The sequence below is a fragment of the Pristis pectinata genome, chromosome 18 (assembly GCF_009764475.1).
Source record: "Pristis pectinata isolate sPriPec2 chromosome 18, sPriPec2.1.pri, whole genome shotgun sequence".
Lineage (NCBI taxonomy): Eukaryota > Metazoa > Chordata > Chondrichthyes > Rhinopristiformes > Pristidae > Pristis > Pristis pectinata.
In genome coordinates, this window is record NC_067422.1 from 7,623,222 (window position 1) to 7,647,006 (window position 23,785).

Below are 23,785 nucleotides of genomic sequence, written 5' to 3' on the forward strand. Positions count from 1 at the left end.
TGGCATAGGTGGGGGTCCTTCACTCCAGAAGGAACAGCTACTTTCCTACAACCATCAGGTTTTTGAACTGACCTACACATCCCTAACCCTACCTCAGCAACGGAACACTATGGATCACTTCCCACACTACCATGGACTGATCTCTGATTGTCTTTTTTTTGCACAATCTTGTTTTCTCTCTCTTCACTGTCTTGTATAATTTATGTATAATTTATATTCTTTGCGTTGTCTGTACCTACATGCCTGTGATGCTGCTGCAAGCAAGTTTTTTATTGTATCTGTACCTCACTGTACTTGTACATCTGGCAATAAACTCAAACTGACTTGACTTGAATTAATTGGATGGCATTTAAAAAATTAATAATTTCACAGGCAACAACAACATTTAGTTTTTAATTTCTAAATGTTCTGGGTGCTGAGGTGAAATTTAACAGGAATATTCTGGCGGTTTAGACGGGTTTTGGATTACTAATCTAGTAATGTAATCGCTAGACACTGCTGTTATACCGAGTGCACAGGACCTTTCATCAATGTTTACTTCAGGTTTCCAGCATACTTCCCTTTGCATGTGCTGGAATTTTATGTTCAAGTTGGAAAGATGCAGAAAAGGGTGCACCCGGGACATGCCTTCTTCACGTTAATATCCTCAGGGAGGAGGTACAGGAGCCTGAAGACCCACACTCAACATTTCAGGAACAGCTCCTTCCCCTCTGCCATCAGATTTCTGAACGGTCCATGAACACTACCTTGTCATTCCTCTTTTGCACTATTTATTTTCGTAATTTATAGTCATTTTTTATGTTTTTGTCTTGTACTGTACTGCTGTTGCAAAATGAGAAATTTCACAATATATCTCAGTGATAATGAAACCTGATTCTGATTCTGAAAAGATTCACAAGGATATTACTGAGATTGGAGAGCTTAAGGAGGGGTGGGCTAAGTTGGGGCTTTTTTTCCCCTGGAGTGTAGGAGGCTGAGGGGGCGACTTTATATAGGTTTATTAAAATCATGAGGAGCAGAGATAAGGTGAATGATCACAGTCTAAAACTAGAAGAGTCTAAAACTAGAGGGCATAGGTTTAAGGTGCAAGGGGAAAGATTTAAAAGAGCCCTGAGGGGCAACTTTTTCACACAGAGGCTGGTGGGCATATGGAATGAGGTGGCAGAGGTGGGTACAATTACAACATTTAAAAGACATTTGAACTGGTACATGGTGAGGAAAGGTTTACAATAAGAGAATAAGATACCTTAATTAGTCACATGTACATCAAAACACAGTGAAATATATCTATTATGTAGAGCGTTCTGGGGGCAGCCCGGAAATGTCGCCACGCTTCCGGCGTCAACATAGCATGCCCACAACTTCCTAACCCGTATGTCTTTGGAATGTGGGAGGAAACCGGAGCACCCGGAGGAAACCCACACAGACACGGGGAGAACGTACAAACTCCTTACAGATAGTGGCCGGATTTGAACCCGGGTCGCTGGCGCTGTAAAGCGTTACGCTAACCGCTACACTACCGTGCCTGCCGCTACACTACTGTGTTTGGAGGGATATGGGCCAAACGTGGGCAAACGAGACTAGCTCAGGCAGGCAACTTGGTTGGCGTGGACGAGTTGGGCCGAAGGGCCTGTTTCCATGCTGTATAACTTTATGACCCTGGAAAGAAAAAAAGGCAAAGTCAATTGTTCAGCTGGAAGGAGAGGCAATATCACTTTAAGGGTCTCAGAGGCACCTTCCTCCTACACACACTGGCGACTGAATGATGCAATGCTGAGGACCTGCTCTGCAAGGCCGACCTAACTTTGTTGCAGGAACCTCCTGCCTTGGTCTCCATCTATTGGTGCAAGGCACGCAAAGTGGGCGGGCTCTAGCTGCGGCTCTCGATACCATTGGCGGGTGCGGCTGTCGGTCGGTAGCAGGCTTGGTAGCTCCGAGCCACGTTGACGGGAACCGGTCGCAAGTGGAGCCTCTTCAGGGGCTTGGGGTATAAGTGCCTGTCCTTGTCTCCGGTGCCCGCGGTTGACCGAGTCGATTCCACGTTGCTTGGCTTTCTGCATTGCTCCCGAAGGAGGTTACAGAGGATGAGTGTTGGGTTCATTGGAGCGGGCCAGCTGGCCTTCGCCTTGGCCCGCGGATTCACCGCCGCAGGTGAGTGCGGGGAGTGGGCGCCTGGGTCCAACTTCTCCCGGAGTTCTGGGGTGAGGCTGATCCACAAAGATGACACCAAGGGCACTTCTCATGCGGCTGTCGATGTTAACCAGGTCTACTACTCCCTCCTTCCCTACACCATCTGCATTATGCCCATCATAAAACTTCCGATTCAAACTGGGGAAAGGTGTTGTTGTTCTCTCTGTGAAGCACACAGATCATCTGAGGTCCGACCACCATCTGGGCTCTGACCCCCGACTACCATCTCCTGTCTGTTGTCCTGGCCAGCTTAACCCCTTTGTTTATCTGCGCCCATTTCTCTCTCCTTTCCCTTTTGTGATTATTCTCTCTTCGTCCTTGGTCTCCCTGATCTCCACTGCTCATGACTCATGCACCTGAATGCTGCCTCTCATGTTCCTTCCCCTGACCATCATCTCCCCTTTCACTGCATCCCTGAACATTGTTCTTCCCGAACTGTCCTTGGGCCCCACCATCATCCAGTCCTCCACCATCTCTCTCTACCCCCGAGCATGATATACCCCCATCCTCACCCAGTTCCAACCACCTCTTGCCCCACCTCTTTTCCATGCCTAACCATCATTCTCCAACCCTGCTGTCTACCTTCTTCCCATGTATGACCACTGTCTCCCACTCCATCCCTAACTACCATTTCATACCCTATCCCTGACTACCATACTCCTCTCCACCTCTCCACCTCCCCCCCCCCCCCCCCCCCCCCCCCACCCCACACCATCTTGGACCACTATCTTCCATCACCCCAACCAACCTCCCCAGGTTGGTTCCCAACCTTGCTCTTCCCCAATATCCCTATCCCCATCTCCTATCCTGTCCCTGATAGCCATCTGGTTGCCAACCATGTCTGTCCCCAACCAACCTCCCCATTCCATCCTCGCTACCACTTTCACCCCAATCCATGACCATGATCCAACTTCACCTTTTCCTGACTGCCATCTTCCTCCGCTCTCTGATGTGGTTCCTCCCCATGCCCACCCCCTGCACTGTCCCTTTGCTTTTCTCCCTCACTCCTTTCTGTGACCAACATCTCTTTCTTGGCTTCTATAGCTCTGATCACGCTCTCCTCTTCACCCACTTTGCTACCTGATTACTACATCTTCCACCGCCCCATCCCTCACCATGCCCTCCTGTCCCTGACCACCATGTATCCCCTCCGCCAGCACCCAACCAACATCTTTCCCCATTCCCTGTCCGCTTCCTCTCCCTCTCTCCAATTTCACGACCACTCTCTCTTGCCCTTAGGTCTGCCTATCCCTGACCAACCTTGCTCTTTCCCCCATATCCCTATCCCCATCTGCTATCCTGTCCCTGATAGCCATCTGTCTCCACCCTGGTACCCAGTTACTATCTCTCCCAACTGATTTTGACCACCACCATCTTCTACCCACTATCTAGTCCACCCTATCCCCTCGCCCTGTCCCTGACTGACCCCTACTACCATCTGATCCCACCTCTCCCCACCCTGTATATCCTCATTTACTTGCCCCTTACCCCTCTTTCTCCCAACACTTGGGTACCAAATAATTGGTATCCAATTACCATCAACATTGTGATCCAGGACCAGGGTAGCATTTGAAAATCTCCAATGTCCTCTGCCAGCCCCCATCCCTGATCATCATCTCCCCTTCCCAACAAATTCCCATTTCCTACCCCTTAACCCTGCCTTTGACCAATCCTGTTACCCCATCTTATCCCCCACCTTACCCTCTCTGACTTCTTACCCCTTTCCCTCTCGTCCTTCTAAAGCCACTGTCTCCCTGTCATTGACAAGTGTCTTCTTACCACCAGCCCCATTCCCAACCAGCATCACCCCAGCCCTGACCCTGACCATCCTGTCCTCCCCATCCTCCCATCTACCTACTGCCCACATCTGCTGCTATCCATTCCTTGTCCCTGCACTTTGCTGACCACCATCCCATCCTTTACCCCTCCCCCATGTCCTCCATCACAAACACTGCCATCTCCATTGCCTCCTCATCATCTCGTGAAAACTTCATCTGTAATTTCAGCATCTTGTTCAACCCTGCACTTTAAGTTCACCTTTGTTCTGCTTTGCAACATTCAGTCCCTGAGTTGAGGACTTCATGTAGCACATTCTGTCGATTGAACTAGATTTGCAGTTGAGTCACTTATTACCTGCAACAGCAGCTACTTCAATGTGCCATGTGCTCCTAACCCCATCCATTATAATCTTTGAATTTAACCACTGTGGCACCCACCTCCCTTGTCCCAATATGCACCTCCTTGGCCCTCGTCAGTCTACTTTGGTTTTGGATTTCCCAGTGTATCAGATTTTAAGTCTTTGACTATAAATACCCTTTTTATGCAGTATTGCACAGCTGTCTGTCTCCTTTGAGCTCTCCATTCCTGTGGCTGTCATGTTCAATGCATTCCCTGCCTCTGCAGGCACCCCCCCCAACAACATCACTGACGGCAGTGTTCCTCTGTGCTGCTTCCATGGTTCCTTTTCAGTAATCACTCATGGTTTCTCCATCCGGCTTGGCAGTTTCCTCCTTTCAGAAGTTTTCTTGCAGTGAAAGTACTGTACTAATGTTAGCTGTTGGAAAGACGTGAACAATGAACTGTTTGGAGTGGTAAAGCTTTGCTTGAAAAGAAGGGTTTATGACAAAAATTGTTTTGGTGTATTGTTTTTTTTGCTGTTTTCAGATGGATGGCCATTCAGGAATGTCTGGGTGACGATAGTGGCTGAACTTTAAAGTAATTAACTCATTAAGGGAGAAGCTTGTCTTTTGTTGCTTGGAGGGTAATGGCTGGCAATTGTACTCGTCTCCTGATGTTTGGTTCCACTGATGTCATTGGAGTTGATTGCGCCAATACTCCTTGTGCACATACAGCATTGGTAATCAAAGATAAATTACTCTCCATTAAGTCCCTTTGTGCTTATGGAAGTTTTGAGAACTATCCTTGGAGGCAGAGAGCTTCCAGAGAGTAGACAGTCGAGGTAATTGAAGACTATATTCTCTGTGCTGGGGTGAAGAGGTGGGAAGGGGGGTGGATGCACAACAGGCCAGTCACAGGAAACTGAAGAGAGTGTGAGGTGTTTTAATGCAGAAGGAAATATAGAACCATAGGCTGTTTAACCCCTTAAGTCTGCACTGCCATTCAGTGAGATCTAGGCTGATCTGTGCCCTAATTCCACATAAGATAAGATATCTTTATTAGTCACATGTACGTTGAAACACACAGTGAAATACATCTATTATGTAGAGTGTTCTGGGGGCAGCCTGCAAGTGTTGCCACGCTTCCGGCGCCAACATAGCATGCCCACAACTTCCTAACCTGTACGTCTTTGGAATGTGGGAGGAAACCAGAGCACCCGGAGGAAACCCACAGAGACACTGGGAGAATGTACAAACTCCTTATAGACAGTGGCTGGAATTGAACCTGGCTCGTGCCACTCTTTGGCCCATAATAACTTTGATTAGCAAAAATTTATCAATCAGAGATTTAAAATTAACAGTTGACCTAATATCGGTTGCCATTTGCCAAGGAGGGTGACAGATTTCTGTCACCCTCCATGTGCAGAAGACTGCAGAATCTGGCATTGCAAGATATTTGCTAGTGGTGTCATTCATTCCATTGGGAGAAAAGAGCTAAAATATTTATAGCTGCAGAGGCTTTGAGATCTCTCTAGAGATTGGTTTGCTAAACCTTTGGCAGTATGAAGATGAATATTAACCTAAGTGAGCAAAACTTCCAATCGGTTTCCCAGTTTTCTGTGCTACTGTGGAATGCTATAATATCACGATAGAAGGAAAGTAACCCAGAAGTGTGAGTACGAGTCCGTTATGACAAGTCAGTTCAATGTCTATTACTTCCCAGACTACTGACCATTAGAGCTACTGAGCCGTGGTAAAAATCCAACTGATTTCTTGTCCCTTATGAATTGCTTTTGGGAACCTTAATTCAACGTGGTTGGGACATAGAATCAGTACATCATCATATATGGCTGTATGCCATAGCACAATGTTGTGTTACTAGCCAAGTAATCCAGACATCAGAGACAAGAGTTCAAGTCCCAGTTGGGGTTTTAAATTCAATGAATTACGTCTGGAATACAAAGTTAAAATCATTAATGATGACCTTGCTATTCCCAGTAAAAAGCCATGCAGTTTACTAATGGATGCAGATCTGATATCCTTATCTGGTCTGGCCTCCTTGTGACTCCAGATTGGCTCTGTAAAGACCAGATCAGCAGTCTATTCAAGAGGCAGTAGGGACTGATGGTAAATATGAGTCTCACCAGTGACATCTGCATTCCATGAATAAATTAAAAACATACGCCTTTAAAGCAAGTTGCTTAATTGCGATCGAGAATTCCATTTACTAGGACTTCATTTTCTGAAACTATTTTTTCTTCCTCAGGTGTTCTGGCTGCACACAAGATCACAGCAAGTTCACCAGATCATGATTTACCCACTGTTGGAAGCTTGAGGGTAGGATTCTCTCTTTGCTTTATTATCCTTTGGGAACAAGAAAGTTTTGTGGGTTCTTAGGTTGAACAAGAGATCATTGAGGGAACCTCTGATGTGGCTGCAGTTGCCTGATAGGTTGGGCAGTTTTTTTATCATTTCAAGTGAATAATTGGCATGGAATAGCTTCCACTGTATCGATGTTCCAGTAGCCTTGTCTGATTGAAGTCATTGAAGGGTTACATCTTTAGTTGGCTCTGGGCCCCATTGCAGCAATGTGGGAGTTACATTTGCTGGCTTGCATTGGTGAAAACAGCCAGCCCAGTGCCATGTCAGTGCTGTATCTAGCAGCACTGAGAGCTAAATTAAACTTTGAGTCAAAAGACAGTCCTGGAGCTGGGACCAACTGGTTCCTGTCTGAAAGCTTAGTTGATTGTAGCTGGGCCTATGCACATTTCCATTTCAAATATTTCGATACTTAACTTATCCAAAACATTTACATCTTTAACTTTTCCCAGTTCATCAACCTGAAACATTAACTCTGTTTCTCCCTGTAAGATGCTGCCTTTGAGTACTCGAATATTTTGAGTATTTCTGGCATTTTTTTTATTCCTTTATTGCAGAGTCATACAGCATGGAAAGAGACCCTCCGGCCCTACGCATGTCTCAGCCATCAAGAATGCGTTTACACCAATCCTACACTAATTCTATTTTATTCTCCCCACATACCTATCATCTCCCCACAGACTCTACGGCTTACCTACACCTTTAACTAGCCAACCCGCACATCTTTGGAATGTGGGAGGAAATTTGAGAACCTGGAGGAAATCCACGCAGTCACTGGGAGAACATGAAACTCCACGCAAATAGCACTGGAGGTTAGGATTGAACCCAGGTCACTGGAGCTGTGAGGGAGTGGCTCCACTAGCTATGCCTGTTTTGCTTTACCTTCTAAGGATCATGTTTGCTTGGGAGCAGTTTAAGAAAAATACTCCTTTTAAAATGTTAACCCAAAGGCAGTAGAAGTACAGATGGCCTATCTGCTTCCCAATTAGGGGAAAATGTGCACTCATGCCTACCTAAATGTCAAGCTGTATGTGATAAGGTAACAGAATGGGAAACACTGGCACATGTACTTCCCTTTTGCTGTTGATTTAGTGATCTAGTGCCCTTTGCCCTTGTAAGTTTTTTATTCCATGTTCTTAGTACTGTTCCTTCTGTTAGTTAGTAGGTAGTAAGTAATTTTAAAAAGATCAATCTTTTCCTCTTAAAGCTAACTGAACTTGCTCATTTATGCACATATTAAGAAGAGGCTGCAGATTCTGATTTGCAGGCAACTTTCAGGAACGTTCTCGGGAATGTAAGGGAGGTTCGGAGGTATCACTTAGATCCTCCTACAGTTCTCTTGTACCTGAGTGTGAATGTGTCCTGGATTTAAGCAAAAGCCTCAGTGCTTTATTTTCAGTTGACTTATTTTCCAGTGCCGCTTTGAAATTGGATGTAGAGGAAGTTCCAGTTTTCTCAAGGAAAAATAAAAACAAGGAATGGGCTTTCACTTGTGATATTTGAAAACACTGCTTCACACGTGATGATAACAGAAATCTGAACTTCTCCAGAACAAAACTGTCGTGACTGTGAGAGACAATTGAAGATTCCAAAGTAAGATTGATGTGCTTTCATTAGGCAATTAAAGGCACCAATTTGAATAGATGGAATTAATCACGCGTGCAGATATAACTGGAGGATGGAAGAAGTTTGAGATCTTACAGCTGTCTCTTAATTACTATAACTTTCTTCAGCCACAGTTCTTGCTGGACATTCTGGGAGTCCCTGGGAACATGATTCCACATTAATAGTACAATGGTAATGATCACATCGCATGGTTAAACGCCATGAAGCTGATCAGATTGTGTTTGTGTAGTAATTATGATATAGCCATTGTATTTTAGGGAAGTGATTTTGAATAATCATGGATGCAATTCATATTACAGGAGATCTGAAGATCCACTTTACAACGTGAAATGGCTTTTCATATCAGTATTTCTCTTGCTTTTGTTCAAATTTCATTTTGTAGAAACTGGGTGTCAATTTTACTTCAAGCAACAAGGAGGCAGTTCAGAAGTGTGATGTACTGTTTCTGGCAGTCAAACCTCCCATTATCCCTTTTGTGCTGGATGAGATAGCTCCTGACATTGAAGATCGCCACTTGGTTGTGTCTTGTGCTGCTGGAGTCACAATTAGCTCCATAGAGAAGGTCAGGCTCCCTCCTACAGGGAACTTTTACCTTAATTTGTGTTCATGTAGTTACTGAAATGGCAATGGCATTGTGGATTATGCTGATCTGTGTTTTATGGCATTTATAGAGCTGTGGTCTCTAGATTTTAAGGAAGTGCCTTAATTTCTAAGAGCTATTTGAAGATAAATAAAATTGTATGAAGAATGGGGGAAAATGGGCTGTTCTTTCAAAAGGGTACCACACGTCCAAAGGACTGAATAACCTTCTCTTGTGTAGTAAATTCTGCACCTGTTACCTCCCAAATACTCTCTACTCTACAGAGTGAGTGACTTTTTTTTTAGGAATATAGAACAGCTATTTTGGATGGAGTTTCATACACACAGACAGGGTGTGAGATTCAAAGTAAGGGACGAGCTCAAGGATGGAAAAGCTTAAATAAAGAACCACCATCAAAAAAATGTAAGACAGAGAAGTAGAGATACTTGAACAGTGCAAAGTCCTGACGTGGGTCGGAAAGCAGTTATCACAGAGGCTGTCATGTCTAGTGGAAATGCAGCCATGTTTTTATTTAATTCTGTTACCTGGCATGGTCCTGCAGGTACAATTCTGGTCAGGGATGTTTGCAAGAATTCAAAACCGCTGGCTTTCATAAAGGCGCGCGCACACACACACACACACACACACACACATTGTTCACGTGAGCAAGCATCGCCTCAGTTGTTATTAAATGATATGAGTAGGGGAGAAGTGGTGTCCCACTTGCACACGTGCTGGTGATAGTGTAATCAAGGTCACAAGATGGGAAGATTCAAAGGATGCTTCTGGTTCACTGTTGTGAGAAGGATCTAAATGTTAAAAGGCACAAAGATTCCAAGAGTTAAGAAAATTAGCCTTATAATTTCACAAGGTTACATCAGTTAGCGCTTCAAAGAAGAACTGCATTGTTAAATTAATTAAAACACATCGGACTTTGATTATACTGATCAGAGTTTCTAGTCATTAGCCACTCATGATAAACAAGCTTTGCTTTCTAAATGAGCTATGCAGTGTCATTGTAGTCATCTGGAATGATCGGGGCATTTACCATACTCCTGCTGTGAAAGTTCCTCATGTCTTTATTAATTCCCATGTTTTGAATATGAGCCGATATGATATTAATAGGCTATTTGTCCTTAACTGCAAAATGTCTGGAGGATGACCTTGCTGTCTGTACAGCTTAGTTAAATGGCTGCAGTTATTCTAGTGGCCCTGAGTAGACAGAGCAGTGCTGTGTGAGAAGTACTTCCTGGTCTGTGCCAGGTATTTGTACAACTCTGGTGTCTCTATTTCTCTGTGGAACATTTTCTTGATGGTAGGTAGTGCATTAGGGCAGCTTACTAACCATAAGCATTTGGAACAACTCTGTAAACAGCTAAAGCAGGCTACCTCCACAATACACAGTTGTTCATGGTTGGAATTAGAATTATGCATCTTAGTACTTTTGATTCATTACTCCCACGTGCACTCTGAGTAGAGTGCTGGTTGGCTCTGTGAAGCTTCACCATTTTAACTGGTGTAGTAGTGGGTGGGGTGAAAGGGATGTTTTGCTGCTTGACTGTGTGCTGAGAATGGTACGGATCAAAAACTGGAAGGTGGGTTGTCCCTGTTGGCGAATGCAATCTGCCCACACGTGCAAACGCATCACCTGGTGGGCTGGAAATGTGACCACGATGATTAAAACCCACCTACAACATTGAATGCAACAACTTCATTCACCAGCATGTGGGTTGCTCTGGGAAAATACTTACTCTTGACTGCCAAATAAGAGGATTAATTCAACTCATTGGTGTTTGTAGGGCTCTCCCCTAAATGGTTACTATATATCCCTTAAAAAATCATTGTGTGAAGTGCGGTGAACTATTTGGAGGGCAACGGGTGCAGAATTTTATGGCCAATTGAGCTGTGCCAACTCTGTATGAGTTCATACTTCTATCTTCCATGTTCATTTTCAAATAATTCTTACAAATCAAGGTACTTTCTTTTAAAATGTTCTGTCAGTCTCTGTTTGAACACCTTAAAGGGATCCACCTGCAATTTAAAAAAAAATCAAAATCTAATAACATGGATGCATTTATATGCTGGGATATGCTGATTTTAAAAAGTGAAGGGGTGGCGGGGGGAGGGCAGAAAGGAAACAATGATGGCAAGCACTTCAAAATCAGAATCAGGTTTATTATCACTGACATACGATGTGAATGTTGTTTTGCAGCAGCAGTACAGTGCAAGGCATAAAATTACCATAAATTATGAAAATAAATAGTGTAAAACAATAAGGAATAATGAGGTAGTGTTCATGGACTTTGGCCATTTGGTGTGCTGCTTTGCTGCCAGTCCAATACAATTGGTGATAACATTTGCCCTTGGTGACCTGGCCGTCCATTTTCACAGAGCTGTTTGGTTTTTGCAGAAACTGTCTACTGTGCGCCAGTTTCCAAAAGTGATTCGCTTAATGACCAACACCCCGGTGATAGTGCGAGAGGGTGCTACGGTGTACGCCACAGGAACGCACGCAGAGGTGGAGGATGGGAACCTGCTGGAGCAGTTGATGGCCAGTGTTGGTTACTGTGTAGAGGTGGAGGAGGACCTGATTGATGCAGTCACTGGCCTCAGCGGCAGTGGCCCTGCCTATGTAAGTACAAAGCCTGTCACACCTTGTCAAAGAACTGCCAATTGTAGAGAACGGAAATGGGCCCTTCCTCCTCCTGAATCTGTGCAGACCGTCAAACACCCATTTACTCTAATCCTACATTAATCCCATTTGTTTTTTATTCTCCCCACTTTCTCATCTACTCCCCCTTGATTCTAGCTCTCATCTACTCCCCCTTGATTCTAGCACTCATCTACACACCAGGAACAATTTACAGTGGCCAATTAACATACTGACCTGCACATCTTCGGGAGCATCTGGAGGAAACCACAAACTGCGCCCGGCACCCAGGGTCAGGATTGAACCCTGGCCTCTGGTGCTGTGAGTCAGTGGCTCTACTAGCTAGTCTCATTGTGCATAGTGGGTTAGCGACCAAGAATGGAGGGGATAGTGGCATAAACACTTCCTGTAAGGTTATCAGAAATATCATTTCCTAAGGACAAGTGAGGAGGCAGTTGCAGAAAGTTTCAGCTGATGGCGTGAATGGGAGGAACACCATGTGGACCATGGCTGGATTGAGTGGCACCTGTCCCATGTTGTAATTCCATGTAAGTTTATAAAATATATAAAACCACATGTATAAGTGATTTCTGATTGGAAATTTTTGTATGTCAGCTACTTCTTATCAAAACACCTTTTGTATTTCCTTGTTTTTGTCCATAAAGTGCTCTATGATTCAACAAAAACCTGAGCACCACAAGATGTGAATTTGGTCCCCTTGTTCCAGTGGTTTGTCCACTGTTCATTTTTATGGCCTTTCACACGGCAAGTCCCAGGAACTCTTTTCTGAATAGCATCTGAATTTCTTACCTGGACGTTTGGAGAGGTTGAATCTCACAGCCTATTGTATAGAGCCCTTAACTGAGGAAAGTGTCCCACAGTGCTTCACAGGAATGCCATTGAAACAAGTCAGAAGCAGACTTATTATCACTGACTTAGATGATGTGAAATTTATTGTTTTGCGGCAGCAGTACAGTGCAAAAAGACATAAAATTACTATAAATTACAGAAGTAAATAGTGCAAAAAAAAGAAATAATGAGGTAGTGTTCATGGACCATTCAGAAATCTGATGGCAGAAGGGAAGAAACTGTTTCTGAATCATTGCGTGTGGGTCTTCAGGCTCCTGTACCTTCTGCCCAATGGTAGTAAAGAGAAGGGGCCATGTCCTGGATGGTGAGGGTCCTTAGTGATGGACGCCACCTTCTTGAGGCACCACCTCTTGAAGATGTCCTCAATGTTGGGAAGGGTTGTGCCCGTGAAGTTTGCCATGAGTTATGTAAGGGGATAACAGAGCAGGTCACTGAAAGGTTGGAGATAGCAGTAGGCATTAAGGCTCTTGTCATTTCCCTTCTATTTTATACCCAATGTAAACTTCAGCACATCCCAAACTGCACCAGTGCCATTTGCCCATCACCACCATGCTCGCTGACCTACAAGGTTCCAGGCTCAGCAAAGGCTTGACTTGAAATTTATACCATTGCTTTCAACTTGCTCTGAGAGGCTGCTGTTTCAATCTCAGGCATAGATAGCCCTGCTTCAGTTCCCGATCCCCTAGATCTCTGCGAGCTTGCTTTATCACCCTCACTTGCCTGAGCCCAGACTAGAATTCCCTCCCCAAACCTCTCCACCCCTCTTTCTCCACTGTTGCTCTTTAAATTCTGTTTTTCACTTGTAATATTATCTGTGTGACTTGCTGTCAAGTTTTGTTTGAGAATAACTTCTGTGAAAGGATTTGGGGCATTTTAGTAGGCTTAACATGCCAATGTAAGACTTACTGATGTCGCTGCATCATAGGGAGAGTGAGGGAAACCCTAGTGGATCCCCAGAATCTTGAGGTGGATGGGTATGGGTGCTAATAGGAAAAATAATCCATTGGGAAGATGTGTGCATATTCAATTGTTCTGCTGTTTGCCAAAGAAAAGTGGGTTAATCCTTGTGCTTTATTTCCAGGCTTTCACAGCTATTGACGCCTTGGCAGATGGTGGTGTGAAGATGGGTCTCACTCGTAGATTAGCAGTTCGACTTGGCGCTCAAGCATTGCTGGTCAGTAAATCACATTGCACCTTTAATTGACTTCTGAACCCGAGTCTAAACCAATCAGTGAATGAAACTGTTAGTTTTATTGATCCCACTAGCTGTTCCATTTAAATCACTTCATTAGGTTGGTAGATAGAAAGAGATTCCTCCTCGGCAAATGAAGTATCTAAAGTGAAACGCTGAGGCTTGTGCATCTTGGATTTGAAGAACTGTTCAATTGAAACCATCAGAATAGACTTTGCAGCTTTGAATTTGAGATTTCTGGTGTGCTATGAGTTTTCTTGTGAAGTGAGGCATTCATTTTGTCATCTTCTATTGACAGGGAGCAGCTAAGATGTTGCTAGAGTCTGAGCAGCATCCTGGGCAGCTGAAGGATAATGTGTGTTCACCAGGTGGTGCTACCATCCATGCCCTTCACTTAATGGAGAGTGGGGGATTCCGCAGTCTCCTCATCGATGCTGTTGAAGCTTCCTGTATAAGAACGAGGTGTGTGTGTGTGTATTATATCTATGGTGTGTGCACATGTCTAACGTCCTGTGTGTCTGTCTATCCATGTTCTGTGCATGTGGATGCGTGTGTGTGTGTGTGTTTTTTTACTTTATTGATTGCTAATCAGCGGTTGACATCTGCAAACGAGAACGTAACAAATCAGTGGCATTAACATGTATTTCACTGTGTGTTTCGATGTACACCTCTGCGTAGAGTGTTCTGGGGGCAGCCCACAGGTGTCACCACACTTCCGGCACCAGCATAGCACGCCCACAACTTCCTAACCCGTATGTCTTTGGAATGTGGGAGGAAACTGGAGCACCCGGAGGAAACCAACGCAGACACAAGGACAAAGTACAAACTCCTTACAGGCAGCAGCTGGAATTGAACCCGGGTCGCTGGCGCTGTAATAGCATTACACTAACCGCTACACTATTGTGCTTGGATTTTGTTTCTGGTTCTTGAATCCTCAATGGCTGTTCTAGTTGTAGGTCTAAGTAGAAATAGCAAAGAGTGTCATTTGCTGACTGGATGAAACCTAACTGGTGACCTTCAGCAACTTGTTAACTGCTGCAATTCTGTTAAGTAATTAAAGCAAATAGTTTATATAAATCAAATTAGTTCTCGGGAGTTTGGTTTCTGAGGGTCTGAGAGCTTGGTTTCCAGCATCTGCAGTTTCTTGCTTCTCCCTGCTTGTTATGGGGCTTCATCCACATACCAAATGCTCTGCTCTGGTAGATGAAGTTTGTGCTTTTCTCTGTTTAGGGAGCTCCAGTCTCTTGCAGACCAGGAGACTGTTCCCCCAGCAGCCATTAAAAAGACCACGCTGAACAAGGTGAAACAGAGTGCCTCCAATGCTGGCATCAGCCTCTTCAACCATAAGTACCCTGGAAGCAAGAGGCATTAAATATTGGAACTGGCATTTGCAAGTGGATGAAATAAACAAGAAGAGTGTTACCAAACTACAGATGAAATGCATTAGAGGAAGAACAATGACTTTTATCTTTGTCACCACATTTTATTGCTGCTTAATCTGCAGTTTAAAATGGTAATGTGGAGATCAGAGTACATACTTAACATGCCCTGTAGAAGTTAGGGGTTGATGAGTGTACTGTACATAAGTAACATTGGCTATCTATATAGTGGTCACTGTTACATGTGTTTTTCCCTTCCTTGGGTAGAGATGTAACTGTATTGAGAAAGAACAAGGGGACTATCCCAGTGTCTTGCCTAATGCCTATCCCTTGACCGGCATCTCAAATATCTAGCCATTATTAAGTTGTTTTAATTTGTTTTATTTGCTGACACAAATTGACTTTTCCTACATTACGGCGGATTAAGTTTTTTTTTCCTTTACTGTTGTAAAGTGCTTTTACTTGTGATGAGGCTGTGCAAAGGGCGATTTGAGCAGAAGTTTTTTTTCTTCCTTTCTTTCTAATGTTGTTCCCTTGTTTACAAAACCATTTGGCACCTTTTGTGAATTTTCCTGCAGAAACTAGAGAAACAACTTTTATCATTGCTCTCTTTCTGCCTCTTAGTCAGTTTCATATGGAGGCACCTGTAGGCCTGTAATCCCATGAGTTTAACCACATTGACTGTATTGATTAAAGGAGGCATCTACTGGAGGCTGACAAATGTTGACCTTGCCAACAATGCCCATATCTATGCATGAATTTAAACAAAATCTGCTAAAGCTACATGGTACTTTACCAAATACACTTCAATTTTCCTCAACCCCTTTGTTATTGAAGAATAAGTTTATATTTGATAGTTGTAACTTGCCTTTTTCAAATGCTTTGGCTGTTGTTTCTTATCGCATTTTTGATAAACACATGTACCCCAGTTTCTTTTTTTTAAATTCTGGGACCATACATTGTCAATTCTACCATAGAAATTTCTCCATGGTAACTTTGCATGGGAAGATGCGAAGTTGGCCCTTATTATGTGGCCCAATGAACAAGGCAAGTACAACCTGCAAGGATTTTAATACAATACCACTGAAGATCATACTAAATTAGTGGACAATTTCTTTGAAAATAAATCTTTCCTCGTCCAGTTATATACAGGAATAACTTGGGGGTTTCTTGATTAAGGGATGGGTTACAGAGTGATGAAGGCAATAGCTAGTCTGTTGGGAAAGAACATGTTCTTCATTTCTTAACAAGTGGACTTCTTGAAGGGGCTTTAAAACAAAAAGTACAATCAATGACTTTCAATTGTGTGAGATAGGGTGCATCTTTCCCAAAATTAATTTTCTTCTCAATTGCCTCCCTTGGATTAAAAACACCTGGTTGGAAATTTGTTCCAAATTACATGTGCAATATCAAAGCACATTTTAGAAGCAGAGGACAATATAATTTGTGTTTAGAATTTGGGACGGAGGATGAATTTCTTCATTAATTCAGTAACTCTTATGGAAACTTTGATGGTTTGGGGCATTACAGAATCTTCTATCAAATTATTCACAGAAAATTGAGTAGATTTGAGAAGCATGTTTAATGAGGGAAGGACCAAGAACCTTTTACCTCCTAAAAGAACAATTGAGATAATCCTATGTATTTATGGCAATACAACTGTTCTGACTGTCCTTTATGCACTTGAGCTGTAATGCAGCTACAAATACTGTTTTTTTTTGATCATTAGTAAAACTGTAATGTTGTGGATATATTTATTCTACATGGCTGAACCACACTTCTATCTTGCAGCCTGACCAAAAGTGAATTCTGTGAACTGCTGGGAGTGATCTATACTTGTGCATTTCAGAAGAGTGAGCTAAAGTAATTTAAATTCTGTACATTTATGTCTTAGTGGTCAGTGGAAAATACTGCAGGTTTCCTCCAGGTACTCTAGAAGAAAATGCAAACTCGCAAACTAGTAGTACTAAATTTGAAATGTGTGTCAGGACAGTGCCTCTTGGTTTGTTATCCCAGTTTATTAATACTTAAGAGCATTGCTTCTTTTAAGCATTAGCAAGTTACAGGATTATCCAGCAAAGTGAATGTTGAGTTTATTGTTATATGCACAAGTAGTCCCTAGTTAATTTATCAGATCAATCTTTGCAACATTGGTAATTTTGATAGATGATAATTTTTTAATTATCTCAATTTACCTGAAGGTCTGGAGCAATGTGTACAATATACCATCAGATAAATAATTCTGTGAGGGTGAACTTTCTTTGAGTCAACATCGATGAATACACTACTTCAGGAAATTTGCAATTTAAATACCAAAAAGATTTCTTAGGGGGCATTTATTCATAGGATAAATCTGTGTGGAAAAACACGTCTGTAATTGTGCAATTCTAGAGTTGTATCCTAACTTTTTTAATCAATAGATAATCACCTTTTGATTTATGTTTACTTTCACAATCTCTACTACCTCTCCAATTTCATGTGCATTTTGAAAACTGCTACCAAGTTCATCTGCCCCAGAGATTGGACCAGCTAAACCTGGACCTTTTGGCCTTCATATTGCTTTCGGGCAATTGGTGAGCAGCAAACAGCGGTACATATGGCAGATGCATTTTGAGAATGGGAGTAAACTTGTCCACAATGTGATATGTCACACAATATTGTTACTATGGTTCTCTGAAAGTAAAGCCAGCAGCAAAGCAGTAAGTTTTAAGTGCTTTGTAGCTCGACATAAAAGTATGACAATCAACAATGGAATTTGTATCTATGCGGCTTCAATGTATATTTAATAAACAAATATTTTCTGAAATACATAAGTAGATTCTCTGTTCCACACAAAAGCACATCACTTAAATCAGCATATTCATCATGAGTTTTGGATCTTCAATGTGAGGCTGGAACATCACTCTTCATTTGTGTGTTTTCCTCTAGTTTTAAGATGGCATGTTGTGTTTCAGAGATGTTGGGAACTGGGCCTAGCCTGACGCTCTTCCAGACAGTTGTGCACCGTTATCTCACCTGACCCTATGGGGGATGTTGTCTATGTGGACTTAAAACAAGACATTTGACAAGGCCCCACATGATAGGCTAGTCTGGAAGGTTAGATCGCAAGGGATCCAGGGAGAGCCAACTAAATGGATTTGTAATTGGCTTGATGGTAGGAAACAGAGGGTGATGGTGGAAAGTTGTATCTCAGACTGGATGCCTATGACCGGTAGTGTGCTGCAGGGATCGGTGCTGGAACCTTTGTTATTTGGATGAGAACAACAATGCGTGGTTAGTAAGTTTGCAGATGATAATAAAATAGGTGGTATCGTAGACAGTGAAGAAAGTTATCAAAGTTTACAGGGGAATCTTGATCAGCTAGGTAAGTGGGCTGAAGATCTGCAAATGGCATTCAATCCAGGTAAGTGTGAGGTGTTGCATTTTGGGAAGTCAAATCAGCGTAGGTCTTGTACAGTTGAATGGTAGTGCCCTGGGGAGTATTGTGGAACAGAGGATCCCAGGAGTACAGGTATATAGTTCGCTGAAAGTGGTGTCACAGCTAACGGCGGTGAAGAAGGTGCTTGGCATGCTAACCTTCATTAGGGTATTGAGTATAATAGTTGAGAGACATTATGATGTAGTTGTACAAGATGTCAGTGAGGCCACACTTGGAATATTGTGTACAATTTTGGTCACTCTGCTAATAGAAAAGATGTCATTAGCTTGAAAGAGTGCAAAGAGGGCCTGAGCTAGAGGTTGGGCAGGCTTAAACTTCATCTCCTATGTTCCGAGGAATAGAGGGGTGACTTTGCATAGGTGTATAAAATCAAGAGGAGCATAGATAGGGTGAATGCACAGCCCTTCTCCCAGGGAAAAGGAACCAAAAACTAGAGGGCATAGATTAAAGGTGAGAGGGGAAAGATTTAAAAGGGACCTGAAGAGTGGCAATTTCACGGAGAGAGCATGTGGAATGAACTGCCAGAGAAAATAGTTGAGGCAGGTATAATAATGACGTTTAAAAGACATTTGGATAAATTAGTGGGTAGGAAAGGTTTGGAGGGATAAGGGCCAAACGTGGGCAAATGGGACCTGCTTAGGTGGGCACCTTGGTTGACATGGGTGAGTTGTGCTAAAGATCCTGTTTTTGTGCTGCGTTACTCTATGACTCTACAATGCAGCACTGAGGGAGTGCTGCACTGTCAGAGCTGCCCTTTCCGACGAGGGATTAAACTGGGGCCCCATCTGTTCTCCCAGGTGGGTGTAAAAGATTAGGTGTTTTTAAGAATGCGGGGAGTGGGGTGGGGTGATTATACCCAAGTGTTCTAAGCAATATTTATCTTTCAATCATCTGGTCATTAATATCATGCTTTGTGGAAGCTTGTTATGTGCAAAGTGATTGCTACATCTCTTATAGTACAACTGCACATCTAAAGTACTTAACTGGCCATAAATGCTGAGATTGTAAAAGGTGCTATAAAAATACAGATTTTGTGCTAAGCTTGGCACTAGGAAGGTGCAGTACTTATTTGCAAGGACAGATACAGTTTCAGCTCTTGTTTCTTTGCAGGATTAATCACAAATTAAAACATGCCTTTATTGAGACGTGAGACTGCAGATGCTGAAATCTGGAGCAAAATACCAACTGCTGGGGGAATTCAGCAGGTTAGGCAGTATTTGTGGAGGCAAAGGGATGGTTGACATTTCAGGCTGAGACCCTGCATCAGGCCCAACACAGAAATAAGGGGGTTTGATTCCTGCAATTAGCACAGGAAACATGAGGACGAAGAGACCATTTGTTCTCACAAACCTGTTCTCACATTTACAGATATCACGATGAAAAACACTATGATGCTGGAGGAACCCAGCAGGTCAGGCAGCATCCATGGAGAAAAGCAGGTGGTCATGCTGCCTGGCCTGCTGAGTTCCTCCAGCATCATTGTGTTTTTCATCTAGATTCCAGTATCTGTAGGCCTTTGTTTCTCTAGTTTTACAGATATCATGGTCAGTCTATGACCCAACTCAGTATATCTGCCCTTTATACCCCATTTCCTACCATAACCTTGATTCATAATAATCTCTAAATCTAGGATGTAAAATTAACAATTGTCTTAATAACAAGACCTATTCAAGTAACCTGTGCTCAATAATCTAGGCGAACACTCCAGTGCAGTGGGTGCTGCACAGTTGGAACTCTTTCAGATAAGATGTTAAAACAAGGCCTTTTGACATCTCGGGTTGATGCCAAGGATGCCGTGATTTTTAAAGAACTGGAGAATTACCTTGGTGGCCTATGCAATATTTATTCCTTAATCAATTTTCCTAAAAAAATGATTTATTTCATATTTATTGCCTTCGCTGTTTGTGAGAGCTGGTTCTGAATAAATTAGCTGTTGTATTTTCTATACAACTTAGCAATGGCTGCACTTCAAAAATACCTCATTGGCTGAAAAATGCTTTGAAAGTTGCTGTATAAACAATATAGATTTCTATAGAAGGATTTGTTTTTTTTAGATAATATTAGTATAAATTCAAATTACTTTGGAAAAGAAAATGGGTTTTGAAAATCTGAAGCAAAAGCACACAATATTGTAAAGGTCAGTGGGTTACAATAAGGGTAAAATGGCACAGTTGTTAATCCAGGGGCCTGGATTATTGATCTGAAGGAATGGGTTCAAAGCCCGTGATGGCAGTGACAGATTTAAACTAAAGTTATTGTATAAATCTGATTTCAGTTATGATGTCTATGAAATTCCCAACTATCATAGAAATCTATCCTATGTACTAAAGTCCTTCAGGGATTGAAATCTGCCACACTTACCCAACTGGCTTATTTTTAACTCTCGAGAGCCCATCCTACAGCCCTCAGCATTCTGGAATCCAGTGGTCAGCTCTCAGCAGTGGCTAGGCCTTGTGCAGCACAGTGAGACACCTGTAGAGACATTTAAAAACGATCAAAATTGGAATAAATACCTAAACAAAAAGTTAAAACATTCACGAGCCTCTTGTATTTATAAGCAAAATAATTAAAAGTAATTAATCTTCTTCCCTTTTGCCTCCTTAATCTTTACTCTTCAATACTCACTGAAATCAACAGGGTCTTGGCTCATGTGCCTGGTTTGACTCAGTGTACACTGAAGAATCCCAGCAGGACTGGACTCCACTGAGGGCTTCATGTGGTGGCCAGTAGCACAGTGAACTGACAGATACAGCCTTCCTGGTTTTCTGCATTTTACAGTGCATCTGCAACGTTCCAGCACATTGTAGTTTCAATGGTCAAACACCTGTGGTTCTAAATGGAAAAGCTCGTAGATCTAGCTCAATGTTTCAACAAAACCCACAATAATCAGAATGAAATAAAACCAGAACATGCTAGGAACACTCAGCAGATATCTTTATTAGTCACACATACATCAAAACACACAGTGAATGCGTCTTTTGCATAGTCTTCTGGGGGCAGCCTGCAAGTGTCGCCACGCTTCCAGTGTCAACATAGCACGCCCACAACTTCCTAACCCGTACGTCTTTGGAATGTGGGAGGAAACCGGAGCACCCGGAGGAAACCCACGCAGACACAGGGAGAACGTGCAAACTCCTTACAGACAGCGGCGGGAATTGAACCCGGGTCGCTGACGCTGTAAAGTGTTACGCTAACCACTGCACTACTGTGCCTGCCCTGAAATAATTGCAAGTTTAAATTAAAACAGAAAATGCTGCAGACTCTCAGCAGATCAGGCAGCATCTGTGGAAAGGGAAACAAAATTTCTCTTCATCAGGGCCCTTCGATGAAGAATTTCAGACCTGAAACATTAACTATGTTTCTCTTTCCACAGATGCTGCCTGACCTGCTGAGAGTTTGCAGCATTTTCTGTTTTAATTTAAGCTTTCCTGCATCTGCAATTATTTCGACTTTCATAGTCAGAATGATCTGGCTTCTCCACCTTCAGAGTGCAAAGAAGCCTGTGCGGTAAGCTTTTCAACTTTGGAACGGTTTTGTTCTTATCAACTGGTGGTTTGGAATCTTGTGACAAACATTAGCTTCTGAGCATGTGAAGTTCGATCGGAATGCTATCAAAGTGGAAAAAAATTGACTTAGACATGATCAACAGGCACAGAGTGTTTTAAAAATAATTTTCTATGTGCCTGAAATCAAGAGCTAATCTAGGAACAACTTCATGATTGGTTTTTACTGATGCAGGGGTTGAATTTGTTTCTAGAAAACATTCCTATTGTTTGCAAAATGTTTGTAGATCACATTCTTGAAGTCTTACTTCCAAAAATTTGATGCGCACTCTGAAATGCTGCCTTAGCACTTTGAATGAACTGGAACAAAGCCTGACTTTGCATTTTACACTAATTGCTTTCACGTCGTTTTGATCTCAACAAAAATTTCTTCCATTCCCGAGGTTATGTGGCGGCATTTTCAATGGGAATGATTTTAATTGCAGGGGTTGAAAATACAGCTACCTTTACTGCGGTGCATTTTCAAGTGTCTATTTGTGTGCAACCCTCAAGTAAACTTTCTTAACTGTGCATTCCACTTGGTGCTACTTATTTATGTTTAACCAAAGAGGTTATGGAAATTATTAGATAAGAACAGTAGGCCATCCAACCTTCAACCCTGCTCTGACATTAATTAAGATCACAGCTTATCTTCAACCCCAGTGTCATCTTCCAGCACTATCCCCATTAGCTTTGATCTCTTTAATGTCCTTAAATCTATCAATCTTTGTTTACAGTTAACACAACTGAGTCTCCACAGCCCAGAGAAGAAATTTGTAATGTTCCCAAAAAGACCAGACTTTTGGAAGTTTCAGATAGAGAATTCAAGACAGGAGGGGATCAAACTGCACATCTGTTAAGAGGCTGCAGAGGTTTATAGACTCAGCCAGCTCCGTCACCGGCACAACCCTCCCCACCATCGAGGATATCTTTAAGAGGTGGCGCCTCAAGGTGGCATTCATCATTAAGGACCCTCACCATGCGGGACACAGCCTCTTCTCGTTATTACCATCAGGGAGGAGCCTGAAGACCCAAACTCAACAATTCAGGAACAGCTTCTTCCCCTCCACAATCAGATTTCCGAACGGCCCATGAACACTAACCCATTATTCTTTTTTTTTGCACTGTTTATTTTTGTAATTTATAGGTTTTTATGTCTTGCACTGTACTGCTGCTGCAAAACAACAAATTTCACGTCATAAGTCAGTGATAATAAATCTGATTCTGATGGGAGTCAATAGGAAAGCTGTTGCCACTGTTGGCAAGATGATAAACTAGAAGATCAAGAGAATGGTTAAGTATAATTGGGGGTCGTTAGGTGCAGATGTAGCTTATAGATATAGTTTAGTGGGGAGGGACTACAATCCCTCCCAGAGGGACTGGGAGGGGCAGCACTGTAGCATTGCGGTTAGCGTGACGCTATTACAGCACCAGCGATCGGGGTTCAATTCCCGTCACTGTCTGTAAGGAGTTTGTACGTTCTCCCCACGTCTGCATGGGTTTCCTCCGGGTGCTCCGGTTTCCTCCCATATTCCAAAGACGTATGGATAGGTTAACATGGGTTTAAATGGGCAGTGCGGACGTTGGCCTGTTACCATGCTGTATAAATAAAGATTTTAATGTAAAATATAAAACTCCAATTTTATTTGTGATTACTGTGAATTGTATTCAAATGCTAATGGTAAAAACTCTGGTCTTGAAGAATACACTGAACATTATAATAAGCTATGAATGTAACTTATCTGTGGAGCATGCTGGAATGTTTGACCAAAATAGAAACCCATCAGGCCAATTTAGGATTCAGCAGCTCAGTCCTGGGAG

General features: G+C 42.7%; 1 protein-coding gene across 2 annotated transcripts; it reads left to right on the top strand.

Moving 5' to 3' along the window:
- The first annotated feature begins 1,917 nt into the window (after positions 1-1,917).
- On the top strand, positions 1,918-23,620 carry LOC127579953 (pyrroline-5-carboxylate reductase 1, mitochondrial-like). 2 transcript variants are annotated; one of them, XM_052033038.1, is made up of 7 exons: positions 1,918-2,151; positions 6,574-6,644; positions 8,695-8,874; positions 11,303-11,524; positions 13,494-13,586; positions 13,903-14,066; positions 22,702-23,620. In XM_052033038.1, the coding sequence occupies exons 1-7, from the start codon at positions 2,085-2,087 to the stop codon at positions 22,703-22,705; spliced, it is 801 nt and encodes a 266-aa protein (XP_051888998.1). In that variant the 5' UTR covers positions 1,918-2,084; the 3' UTR covers positions 22,706-23,620. The 2 variants fall into 2 exon arrangements, with proteins under 2 accessions (XP_051888998.1, XP_051888997.1); XM_052033037.1 differs by lacking the exon at positions 22,702-23,620 and adding an exon at positions 14,835-17,782.
- The last annotated feature ends 165 nt before the right edge of the window (positions 23,621-23,785 follow it).

Excerpts from the sequence above, each read along its gene's own strand:
- LOC127579953 (XM_052033037.1), top strand. The coding sequence starts at position 2,085 with ATGAGTGTTGGGTTCATTGGAGCGGGCCAGCTGGCCTTCGCCTTGGCC. Across the intron at positions 2,152-6,573 it reads CCGCGGATTCACCGCCGCAG|GTGTTCTGGCTGCACACAAG; the intron begins GTGAGTGCGGGG and ends TTTCTTCCTCAG. Across the intron at positions 14,067-14,834 it reads GCTTCCTGTATAAGAACGAG|GGAGCTCCAGTCTCTTGCAG; the intron begins GTGTGTGTGTGT and ends TTCTCTGTTTAG.